General features: G+C 45.2%; 1 protein-coding gene across 1 annotated transcript in view; it reads right to left on the reverse strand.

The window, feature by feature from the left end:
* Positions 1–12,594, reverse strand: part of GNL2 (G protein nucleolar 2) — a 133,111-nt gene that overhangs the window by 33,813 nt on the left and 86,704 nt on the right. The window contains exons 10-11 of the mRNA XM_063954346.1: positions 8,118–8,222; positions 2,176–2,334 (exon numbers count right to left, since the gene is read on the reverse strand). Of these exons, the coding sequence (XP_063810416.1) occupies positions 2,176–2,334; positions 8,118–8,222 (264 nt within the window). The remainder of the gene's footprint in view (positions 1–2,175; positions 2,335–8,117; positions 8,223–12,594) is intronic.

A 12,594-nucleotide genomic window follows, 5' to 3' on the forward strand; every position in this document is an offset into this window, starting at 1 on the left:
TTTTTCTATCTTCTACCGGGAAAGGAAATGCTACCAGAACCCTTTTGGACATCTGGTATTTTTTATCCGGGTTTTCCCAAGCCTTTTCAAATATAGAATTTAATTCCTTTGACGCAGGGAAAGTTAGCGAGGCTTTCTTATTTTCAGTGAAGTAAGCCTCCTCAACCTGCTCAGGTGTTGTATCAGCAATATTCAACACATCCCTAATAGCCTCTATCATCAACTGCACCCCTTTAGCAAGAGATGCTGTTCCCCGCAACATATCCCCGTTACCGTCTGCTGTGTCAGAATCGGTATCATCCTGCATGATCTGCGCAAGAGCACGTTCATGTGAATATACAGCAGGGAGCCCTGATGTACCAGAACTGGGCCAGGCTGCCATAGAGTTCTGTAAAGCCTGAGTTGCGGATTCATTTTGTGCAACCCTATTTAAAATCTGAGAAATCATAGATTTGATAAGAGGATAACCACTCAGGCTCCCTTACTGGAATCTGTGCTAAACCAGTGCAATCCTGATTACATGGAATGGGATCATCCTGAGAGGACATATCCTCTGCAGCATATGACACAGAGTCCCTGGACTTTGCTTAATGGAGACCACAGACACTCCATACACACACAGGGGAGGACAGACAGACTTTCACCCCCAAGAATGGCAAGAGAGACAAAGATTGGAGCCAACCCACACACAGCGCTTTTAATATAAAGGGAGACCCTCTATTAGCGCTGACTGTGCACCTTAATAGGTTACACAGTCGTTTTGCAGCCTCCCCCCTTCTACAATTCCTGGTACCGTGAGAGATAGCTGGAGTTGCTGTGGAGGGACTTGCTCTTCACTGACAGCGCTGTGCAGGCAGGAAAATGGCGCTGAACGCTGCTGGGTGCGCTCTGAGGAGAAGCTCCGCCCCCAAAATGGCACGGTCTTCTCGCTCTTCATAGGATTATACTGGCCTGAGGATTTATACTGGCTGAGATCCCGGGACCCCAACAGGCTGTGTGACCAGTGTAGGGTGTAGGCGCTGGCTCAGGGCGCCCCTCACAGCGCCGCTGAGCCTCCGGACCGCCGTTAATACTGCGCTCCTACACTGATGCCATCTTCACACCGGCCCCCTGCTTGCTAGGGGGGTCAGTGACTCACTCGCCACTGATCTTCTGGCTCTGTAAGGGGGTGGCGGCATGCTGCTGGGGCAAGCGGTCCCCTGTGGCAGGGAACGATCTATCCCCTCAGGAGCTCAGTGTCCTGTCAGCGGAGATAGTCGCTCAGACCCCGCAGGGCGGACACTACTCTCCCCCTTAGTGACACGAAGCAGGGAGGCTGTTGCCAGCAGCCTCCCTGTAAAATAATAAACTCTAAACTAAACTTTACTAGAGAAACTCTGGAGAGCTCCCCTAGCTGTGACCGGCTTCTCCAGGCACAGAGTCTGGTAGGAGGGGCATAGAGGGAGGAGCCAGCCAACACTCTCAAACTCTTAAAGTGCCAATGGCTCCTGGTGGACCCGTCTAATACCCCATGGTACTAATGTGGACCCCAGCATCCTCTTGGACGTAAGAGAAATTAGTCTTCAGAATAATACTGGTCACCTTATCCACATGATTTACTAAATTATAATAAATCTGCAATAACCAGTTAGTGGCACACGGACATTTAATAACAGATCATACGCCAATTTACTTTAGAATGGATTCAAAAATAAACAAACAACTCTAGCACTCAAGTGCAATAAGAAAATGGATTGTATGTCCCAAATGAAACATGTTGTTATCTTACGTGCAAAATTAGTGTAGTTATATTTGCTCATAACAAATAAACGTTTTGGTATAAAGCAAAATTATTAACAACTTGCTTGTTACAGCAACATTGCCACACTGCTATGAAGCACTACTCGTTGCCCACTCTGTGCCCTCCTAAATGACAAAGGTAAGCAGCTGTTGACCATCATCACACTTACTAAAAAGCAAGTGTTCCTCTAACCTAGACATTACTAAAGTAGGCCATGTAGGGATATTATACTGTGCTGCATTTTTAGATGTATGTATGTATGTATGTATGTATGTATGTATGTATGTATGTATGTATGTATGTATGTATGTATGTATGTATATATATATATAAAAAAAAACAGAAGAAAACACTTTGTAAGAACAGTCCTTAGTGTAATTAGCAATTTCCCTAACCTTCAACAATTTTCCCATTTTAAAAGCAAGTTTCTCAAGGAAATCCTCAGCATTTTCCCAGGCATCGATCTTGTAGGTCTTGCTGACATACTCTGGCTTTGCTCTTTCAAGGACAGCAGCAATGTGATCTTCTGGGCTTTTAATCTTTTCCACTTGCACCTAAAGAGTTCGAGAAACAAGTAACATGGTAATTCTAAAGAGCCTCTTAGGCATACAAAGATGGATATACATTGTCAATAGCCAGCACGATTGTACTGTACACATGAGCAGGTTTCCCGTTATCCAAATACATCAGCAATATATAATTTAACAGAGAAAAAATAAGAATTTACTTACCGATAATTCTATTTCTCGGAGTCCGTAGTGGATGCTGGGGTTCCTGAAAGGACCATGGGGAATAGCGGCTCCGCAGGAGACAGGGCACAAAAAGTAAAGCTTTAGGATCAGGTGGTGTGCACTGGCTCCTCCCCCTATGACCCTCCTCCAAGCCTCAGTTAGGTACTGTGCCCGGACGAGCGTACACAATAAGGAAGGATTTAAGAATCCCGGGTAAGACTCATACCAGCCACACCAATCACACTGTACAACCTGTGATCTGAACCCAGTTAACAGTATGATAACAGCGGAGCCTCTGAAAAGATGGCTCACAACAATAATAACCCGATTTTTGTAACTATGTACAAGTAATGCAGATAATCCGCACTTGGGATGGGCGCCCAGCATCCACTACGGACTCCGAGAAATAGAATTATCGGTAAGTAAATTCTTATTTTCTCTATCGTCCTAGTGGATGCTGGGGTTCCTGAAAGGACCATGGGGATTATACCAAAGCTCCCAAACGGGCGGGAGAGTGCGGATGACTCTGCAGCACCGAATGAGAGAACTCCAGGTCCTCCTTAGCCAGGGTATCAAATTTGTAGGATTTTACAAACGTGTTTGCCCCTGACTAAATAGCCGCTCGGCAAAGTTGTAAAGCCGAGACCCCTCGGGCAGCCGCCCAAGATGAGCCCACCTTCCTTGTGGAATGGGCATTTACATATTTTGGCTGTGGCAGGCCTGCCACAGAATGTGCAAGCTGAATTGTATTACACATCCAACTAGCAAAAGTCTGCTTAAAAGCAAGAGCACCCAGTTTGTTGGGTGCATACAGGATAACAGCAAGTCAGTTTTCCTGACTCCAGCCGTCCTGGAACCTATATTTTCCAGGGCCCTGACCACATCTAGCAACTTGGAGTCCTCCAAGTCCCTAGTAGGCGCAAGACACCACAATAAGCTGGTTCAGGTGAAACACTGACACAACCTTAGGGAGAGAACTGGGGACGAGTCCGCAGCTCTGCCCTGTCCGAATGGACAAACAGATATGGGCTTTTTTGAGAAAAAAACCACCAATTTGACACTCGCCTGGTCCAGGCCAGGTCCAAGAGCATGTTCACTTTTCATGTGAGATGCTTCAAATCCACAGATTTGACTGGTTTTAAACCAATGTGTTTTGAGGAATCCCAGAACTACGTTGAGATCCCACAGTGCCACTGGAGGCACAAAAGGGGGTTGTATATGCAATACTCCCTTGACAAACTTCTGGACTTCAGGAACTGAAGCCAATTCTTTCTGGAAGAAAAATCGACAGGGCCGAAATTTGAACCTTAATGTACCCCAATTTGAGGCCCATAGACACTCCTGTTTGCAAGAAATGCAGGATTCGACCGAGTTGAAATTTCTTCGTGGGGCCTTCCTGGCCTCACACCACGCAACATATTTTCGCCACATGTGGTGATAATGTTGTGCGGTCACCTCCTTTCTGGCTTTGACCAGGGTAGGAATGACCTCTTCCTGAATGCCTTTTCCCTTAGGATCCGGCGTTCCACCGCCATGCCGTCAAACGCAGCTGCGGTAAGTCTTGGAACAGACATGGTACTTGCTGAAGCAAGTCCCTTCTTAGCGGCAGAGGCCATAAGTCCTCTGTGAGCATCTCTTGAAGTTCCGGGTACCAAGTCCTTCTTGGCCAATCCGGAGCCATGAGTATAGTTCTTACTCCTCTACGTCTTATAATTCTCAGTACCTTAGGTATGAAAAGCAGAGGATGGAACACATACCCGACTGGTACACCCACGGTGTTACCAGAACGTCCACAGCTATTGCCTGAGGGTCTCTTAACCTGGCGCAATACCTGTCCCGTTTTTTGTTCAGACGGGACGCCATCATGTCCACCTTTGGTAATTCCCAACGGTTTACAATTATGTGGAAAACTTCCCCATGAAGTTCCCACTCTGCCGGGTGGAGGTCGTGCCTACTGAGGAAGTCTGCTTCCCAGTTTCCATTCCCGGAATGAAACACTGCTGACAGTGCTATCACATGATTTTCCGCCCAGCGAAAAGTCCTTGCTGTTTTTGCCACTGCCCTCCTGCTTCTTGTGCCGCCCTGTCTATTTACGTGGGCGACTGCCGTGATGTTTTATCCCACTGGATCAATACCGGCTGACCTTGAAGCAGAGGTCTTGCTAAGCTTAGAGCATTATAAATTTACCCTTAGCTATATTTATGTGGAGAAAAATCTCCAGACTTGATCACACTCCCTGGAAATTTTTTTCCTTGTGTGACTGCTCCCCAGCCTCTCGGGCTGGCCTCCGTGGTCACCAACATCCAAAACTGAATGCCGAATCTGCGGCCCTCTAGAAGATGAGCACTCTGTAACCACCACAGGAGAGACACCCTTGTCCTTGGATATAGGGTTATCCGCTGATGCATCTGAAGATGCGATCCGGACCATTTGTCCAGCAGATCCCACTGAAAAGTTCTTGCATGAAATCTGCCGACTGGAATTGCTTCGAAGGAAGTCACCATTTTTTTACCATGGCCCTTGTGCAATGATGCACTGATTTTAGGAGGTTCCTGACTAGCTCGGATAACTCCCTGGCTTTCTCTTCCGGGAGAAACACCTTTTTCTGGACTGTGTCCAGAATCATCCCTAAGCACAGGAGACTTGTTGTCGGGATCAGCTGCGATTTTGGAATATTTAGAATCCACCCCTGCTGTTGTAACAGTATCCGAGATAGTGCTACTCCGACCTCCAACTGTTCCCTGGACTTTGCCCTTATCAGGAGATCGTCCAAGTAAGGGATAATTAAGACGCCTTTTCTTCGAAGAAGAACCATCATTTCGGCCATTACCTTGGTAAAGACCCGGGGTGCCGTAGACAATCCAAACGGCAGCGTCTGAAACTGATAGTGACAGTTCTGTACCACGAACCTGAGGTACCCTTAGTGATAAGGGCAAATTTGGGACATGGAGGTAAGCATCCCTGATGTCTCGGGACACCAGATAGTCCCCTTCTTCCCGGTTCGTTATCACTGCTCTGAGTGACTCCATCTTGATTTGAACCTTTGTAAGTGTTCAAATTTTTTTAGATTTAGAATAGGTCTCACCTAGCCTTCTGGCTTCAGTACCACAATATAGTGTGGAATAATACCCCCTTTTCTTGTTGTAGGAGGGGTAATTTAATTATCACCTGCTGGGAATACAGCTCGTGAATTTTTTCCCATACTGCCTCCTTGTCGGAGGGAGACCTTGGTAAAGCAGACTTCAGGAGCCTGCGCAGGGGAAACGTCTCGACATTCCAAACTGTACCCCTGGGATACTACTTGTAGGATCCAGGGGTCCTGTACGGTCTCAGCGTCATGCTGAGAGCTTGTCAGAAGCGGTGGAACGCTTCTGTTCCTGGGAATGGGCTGCCTGCTGCAGTCTTCTTCCCTTTCCTCTATCCCTGGGCAGATATGACTCTTATAGGGACGAAAGGACTGAAGCTGAAAAGACGGTGTCTTTTTCTGCAGAGATGTGACTTAGGGTAAAAACGGTGGATTTTCCAGCAGTTGCCGTGGCCACCAGGTCCGATGGACCGACCCCAAATAACTCCTCTTCCTTTATACGGCAATACACCTTTGTGCCGTTTGGAATCTGCATCACCTGACCACTGTCGTGTCCATAAACATCTTCTGGCAGATATGGACATCGCACTTACTCTTGATGCCAGAGTGCAAATATCCCTCTGTGCATCTCGCATATATAGAAATACATCCTTTAAATGCTCTATAGTCAATAAAATACTGTCCCTGTCAAGGGTATCAATATTTTTAGTCAGGGAATCCGACCAAGCCACCCCAGCTCTGCACATCCAGGCTGAGGCGATCGCTGGTCGCAGTATAACACCAGTATGTGTGTATATACTTTTTATGATATTTTTCCAGCCTCCTGTCAGCTGGCTCCTTGAGGACGGCCCTATCTATAGACGGTACCGCCACTTGTTCTGATAAGCGTGTGAGCGCCTTATCCACCCTAAGGGGTGTTTCCCAACGCGCCCTAACTTCTGGCGGGAAAGGGTATACCGCCCATATTTTCTATCGGGGGGAACCCACGCATCATCACACACTTCATTTAATTTATCTGATTCAGGAAAAACTACGGTAGTTTTTTCACATCCCACATAATACCCTCTTTTGTGGTACTTGTAGTATCAGAAATATGTAACACCTCCTTCATTGCCCTTAACGTGTGGCCCTAATAAGGAATACGTTTGTTTATTCACCGTCGACACTGGATTCAGTGTCCCTGTCTGTGTCTGTGTCGACCGACTAAAGTAAACGGGCGTTTTAAAACCCCTGACGGTGTTTTTGAGACGTCTGGACCGGTACTAATTGTTTGTCGGCCGTCTCATGTCGTCAACCGACCTTGGCGCGTGTTGACATTATCACGTAATTCCCTAAATAAGCCATCCATTCCGGTGTCGACTCCCTAGAGAGTGACATCACCATTACAGGCAATTGCTCCGCCTCCTCACCAACATCGTCCTCATACATGTCGACACACACGTACCGACACAGCACACACACAGGGAATGCTCTGATAGAGGACAGGACCTACTAGCCCTTTGGAGAGACAGAGGGAGAGTTTGCCAGCACACACCAAAAACGCTATAATTATATAGGGACAACCTTATATAAGTGTTTTCCCTTATAGCATCTTTTTTATATATTTCTAACGCCAAATTAGTGCCCCCCCTCTCTGTTTTAACCTTGTTTCTGTAGTGCAGTGCAGGGGAGAGCCTGGGAGCCTTCCCTCCAGCCTTTCTGTGAGGGAAAATGGCGCTGTGTGCTGAGGAGATAGGCCCCGCCCCTTTTTCGGCGGCCTCGTCTCCCGCTCTTAACGGATTCTGGCAGGGGTTAAATATCTCCATATAGCCCCCGGAGGCTATATGTGAGGTATTTTTAGCCAAAAAAGGTTTTCATTTGCCTCCCAGGGCGCCCCCCTCCCAGCGCCCTGCACCCTCAGTGACTGCCGTGTGAAGTGTGCTGAGAGGAAAATGGCGCACAGCTGCAGTGCTGTGCGCTACCTTAAGAAGACTGAGGAGTCTTCTGCCGCCGATTCTGGACCTCTTCTCGTTTCAGCATCTGCAAGGGGGCCGGCGGCGAGGCTCCGGTGACCATCCAGGCTGTACCTGTGATCGTCCCTCTGGAGCTAATGTCCAGTAGCCAAGAAGCCAATCCATCCTGCACGCAGGTGAGTTCACTTCTTCTCCCCTAAGTCCCTCGTTGCAGTGATCCTGTTGCCAGCAGGACTCACTGTAAAATAAAAAACCTAAGCTAAACTTTTCTAAGCAGCTCTTTAGGAGAGCCACCTAGATTGCACCCTTCTCGGCCGGGCACAAAAATCTAACTGAGGCTTGGAGGAGGGTCATAGGGGGAGGAGCCAGTGCACACCACCTGATCCTAAAGCTTTACTTTTTGTGCCCTGTCTCCTGCGGAGCCGCTATTCCCCATGGTCCTTTCAGGAACCCCAGCATCCACTAGGACGATAGAGAAATATAGGTTAATAGGTTTACAAAACCTGCAACCTTTCTGCTATCACCACGTTTGCATATCAGCTGTCACCTATTTAGGTCTATAAACTCACCACTCCTTTCAACACAATGTCTGTTTCCGAGTCTCCAGACGGATAAACCACACCTGGACAATCTATGAGAAATATCCTGCGCATAAGTGTGATATATTGCCAAACCTACACAAAAAAAAAAAAAAAAAAAAGGAGAAATGTGATTACATGTACATTGAGAAACATATGCATAACCAGTTTAATTAGCTATATCATTATTATTATTATTATTAATAATAATAATAATAATAATAATACTAATAAGTAACAATAATAACACTACTGCAGAAGAACAAGAAACACCCAGAGAAAGCGCAAAGGATAGATGTAACGCTTTCTCTTGGGGTTTCCTGTTCTCCTTTGGTATTAGGGTTAGCTATCCATTTTGCGAGCAGAATTTGGATTGGTCAGGGTACAAGTGGGGCTCACACCGTGAATTGTATTCCCGTAACACTACTACAGGACTGTATTTCTTATACTGTTAACAGTACATAGTTAGTACAAAGTGTATTAGCAGTTCTCTTTTTCACTGTTATTGTCTCAGCTACTGGTTACCAGTGCAGCATATACCTACTACTCCCTTGCTCAACTATTACTACTTAAGTGACACAACACAATTTGATTGCTGGGCATTTAATGCTCTGCCAGAATACCAACAAATCAATATATAAAGCACTTCTCAGCCTAGCTCTAGAAGTGACCTGCCTCCAAGACCAAAGACGTTGAGGATTGCCACAGCTGCTGAAGCTCCAGCCTCCACTCTGGCCCCAGTTCCCAGGAAGAATGGGAAAAGTTAGCCAATGAGTTCTCTGTCCCTGTTGCTTCAATCTCCCCTACTCAATCAGCAACAGACCCTTTGCTTCCACTGCAATCTGAAAGTAGTATTGGCAGGGATGGAGGACTCCTCAAATATCCTAGATGAAAACAATCTATAAAGACAAAAAGTCTCTTGAGGGCAAGGAAGGACGATAAGAAAACAGACTGCCTCCAGCACCTGCCACAGAGCATTTCCCATGGTAAATAGGCAGGATTTCTTTTTTTTGAGTAGACCAAGAAACAGTATTAACTGCAGCAAGGCTTACCACATCTGGAAAAACTGCAAGCCTAAGTGGCCACAAGACCAAGGACTGCCCTTGGAAGATGACCTGCAAGTTCTGTGATATTGTCTATCACATCTACAGTGACAACCCCAGAGTGCAAGATTCTATTCCGCACTCTGCAGGTAGAGTACTGACAGAAAGTGGCCCTTCTTCCACCCTGAGGCCCAGGCTAGCATAAAGGAAGCAGCAAGAAGTGGGTAAGTAAATTTACAACAATTCCCTATCCTCCTCTCCTCACCACTCACAGTGATAGTGGCACCCTTCCTTCCTTCCTTCCTTCCTGCAATGTCAAATCCCCTATCCACTCCCTCCTACACTCATGCCGCTCTACACTCTCCCACCAATATCCTGGAAAAAAAATTCTCTCAAGCCCTCGGCAGGGAGTAAGAGGGGTAAGAAGGTGGCATTGGGGAGCACAGTGATCCCTCCATAACATACTTTTCCAAATAGTCTAGTCAAACTCTCACTGGAACTCCTACCACAGGAGTAGACCCTGGAGGGGATGATAGATGTGGAAGACCAGAAACCAGTCACTGGGGATGTGATGGAGGTAGATGTGGAAGACTTTGAGATGTTTAGCACCTGCAAGTAGGAATAACTGGTGGAGCAAGGCCTGCTCAACATACGATCTGATGAAGATCTGACAGCAGTAGTAACTGTGTAATGTCTGTCCTAATCTCTTTACACTCAAATAATGGCGTCTTTATTCACCACTAATGTAAGGAACAGTTGGAACCACCTTAAGCAACAGTCAAGTTTACTGTTTTTAGAGACAAGGGGTCTATTTACAAAGCCTTGGACGGAGCTAAAGTACCACCCAACCAGCTCCAAACTACCATTTTTCAAATAGCCTGCAACAAGGCAGTTAGGAGCAGATTGACTGGTACTTTATCTATCTCCACTTATCACTGTCAAAGGCTTAGGACACAAACTCCTCAGTAATGAGATGTATATTGTTGCAGGAATTGTCCATGTCAGATGTCCAATAGACATCTCAGCAAGTATTAAAATAAGACTAGGTAGTAAAAAACAGACGTAAGAGGTCTGTGGTCTACAATCTATCAGGAATAGTGAGTTTAAAACATGAGGTGTATTACGACATACTGGTCCAGCCAGAGAAGTTGCTTGAAGAGGCTAGAAGAGTGTCTTCTTGTGTGATGGAGGGCATTCCATAGGAGGGTACTGCCCAAAAAAAAGCAATATAACTGGGAATGGGAGTATTTAAAGAGTATGGTGGAGAAAAGTGGATCTTACAGCGTGAAGTGATCAAGAACAGAGATTATTTAGGAGACAACAGAAGTGAATGTTGGTGTAGTTCTGATGGTGACCTTTTATGTTAAAATGGTTTCATATTAGATTCGGTAATCTAAAAGCAACCAGGGGACTGACCAAGCAGAGCAGCACTACAATATTGTTTTGCAAGGAAAATCCCTCTAGCCATCACATACAAAATAGATAGTAGGGGTAAATACCTGGTAAGTAGAAGACCAATAAGAAGACTTTTGCAATAGCCAAGGCGGGATATAATCAGAGCAAAGTTATTACCGTGCCTTGTGTGAACGTGTGCATATTCTGGAAATGTTTCTTAAATGTATGCAATAGGATTTGGAAGCAAACTAAATGTAGAGCAAAGAGCAGTTCTAAGTCATGGATGAAAACTAGTCAGTTGGCTTGAAGGGAAAGGTTTACAATCATGTTGTCTGAGATAGGGACGGCAGGTAGGCAACTTCTATTGGCTGGTGTGAATATTAGTTCAGTTTTGAGAGACAGAGTTTAAGGTGGGGAAAGGACATCCAAGGTAAAATGGCAAACAGTAAGTAGCACAGGGCAACACAAAAGGTGAGAGATCAACCAATGCATTCATCAGGTCTAAGAACTTGATGGAATACGGATACGGATCTTACACTAAACACCATGTATGACATTTTAGCAGGGCTACAATCCGAATGTGTGGACAGTGCTTTTATTATAGCAGGTGACTTTAACCGGGCAGACCTATAACTAGTCTTTCCGAAGTTTTATAAGTATGTCTGTGTTCTGACATGAGGCGGAAATATTCTGGATCAAGCCTATACGAATATGGATCTTGGTTATGAGACTGTTGCCTCTCCCCATATTGGGAAATCGGACCATATTTCGTTATTTTTGATCCCTACGTATTAACCCTTGGTTACGCGTGTTAGGCCCACTAGAAAGTCTGTCCTAACATGGCCCCAGAATGCAGTGGTGCGATTACAGGACACCTTAGCATTTACAGATTGGGAATTGTTAATTGAGAAGTCTATGATAGGAGGGGGTATTGATGTTGATCTCCTAGCAACTATGGTTTTAGGCTATATAAGCTGTTGCTTTGAGAGTGTAACTCTAAAACTGAGTTTTAAGGTTTATGCAAATGAGAAACCCTGGCTGAATGCTGAGGTACGCTCTTTAGTAAGGGCTAGAGATAAGGCTTTTAAAACAAAGGACAGAGTGATGTATGTAGCAGCTAGTGCTGGTCTGAGGAAAGGCATTAGAAAGGCTAAAATCGATTTCTCCAGAAGGATGGAGGACAATGTATCAATTCCAGGAGTATGTGGCAGAGTCTGCAAGATATTACTGACTATAAATCAAAAGAGGCAGAGTTAGGGGCAGCGCATAGTTCTCTAGTAGAAGAGCTGAATACTTTCTACTCTAGATTTGATAAGAATAATAAGTCCAGTGTTGATTGAAGCTGTTGAGACTAGATTATGTGAGGTTCCCATAATACTTGACAAACAAGATGCGGGGTGTTATCATAGGCAAAGCTGCTGGTCCTGATATGATTCAAGGAAAAATCATCAGAGACTGCAGTGACCAGCTAGCTGGTATTTTTACGTTGCTTTTTAATGTATCCCTACATCAATGTATAGTTCCTAAATGTTTTAAAAAGACGACCATTATTCCTGTAGCGAAAAAGAGTTTGCCCAAATGTTTAGACGTCTACCGTCCTATTGCGTTGACCTATTTGGTTATGAAGTGCTTCGAACGCCTGATGTTAAGACATATTGTGGGACATTCAATTGTTTGAAAAGTCAGTTGGGTGTCTGTTTTTTCCCCCTATCTAATAGACAGGAAAAAGCAGACACCCAACAGACTTCTCAAACAATTGAATTTCCCCCATTAAATCTCATTTTCTGGCAATTTTGATTCTTTCCAATTTGCCTATAGAGAGTTTTGACTGTATTACATCAGGCGCAGAACCACTTAGAGAAGATGGGGATATATGTTAGAATTTTGTTTGTGGATTTTAGTTCTGCTTTTAATACCATAATACCAGTATCTTTGGTCTCTAAGCTTTTTACTTTAGGTCTAAATGGATTTACATGCAATTGGATTTTCAATTTTTTGACCAATCGGCTCCAAGTGGTTAAGTAAGGACG

Source organism: Pseudophryne corroboree, chromosome 2 (assembly GCF_028390025.1).
Source record: "Pseudophryne corroboree isolate aPseCor3 chromosome 2, aPseCor3.hap2, whole genome shotgun sequence".
In the NCBI taxonomy this organism is placed as follows: domain Eukaryota; kingdom Metazoa; phylum Chordata; class Amphibia; order Anura; family Myobatrachidae; genus Pseudophryne; species Pseudophryne corroboree.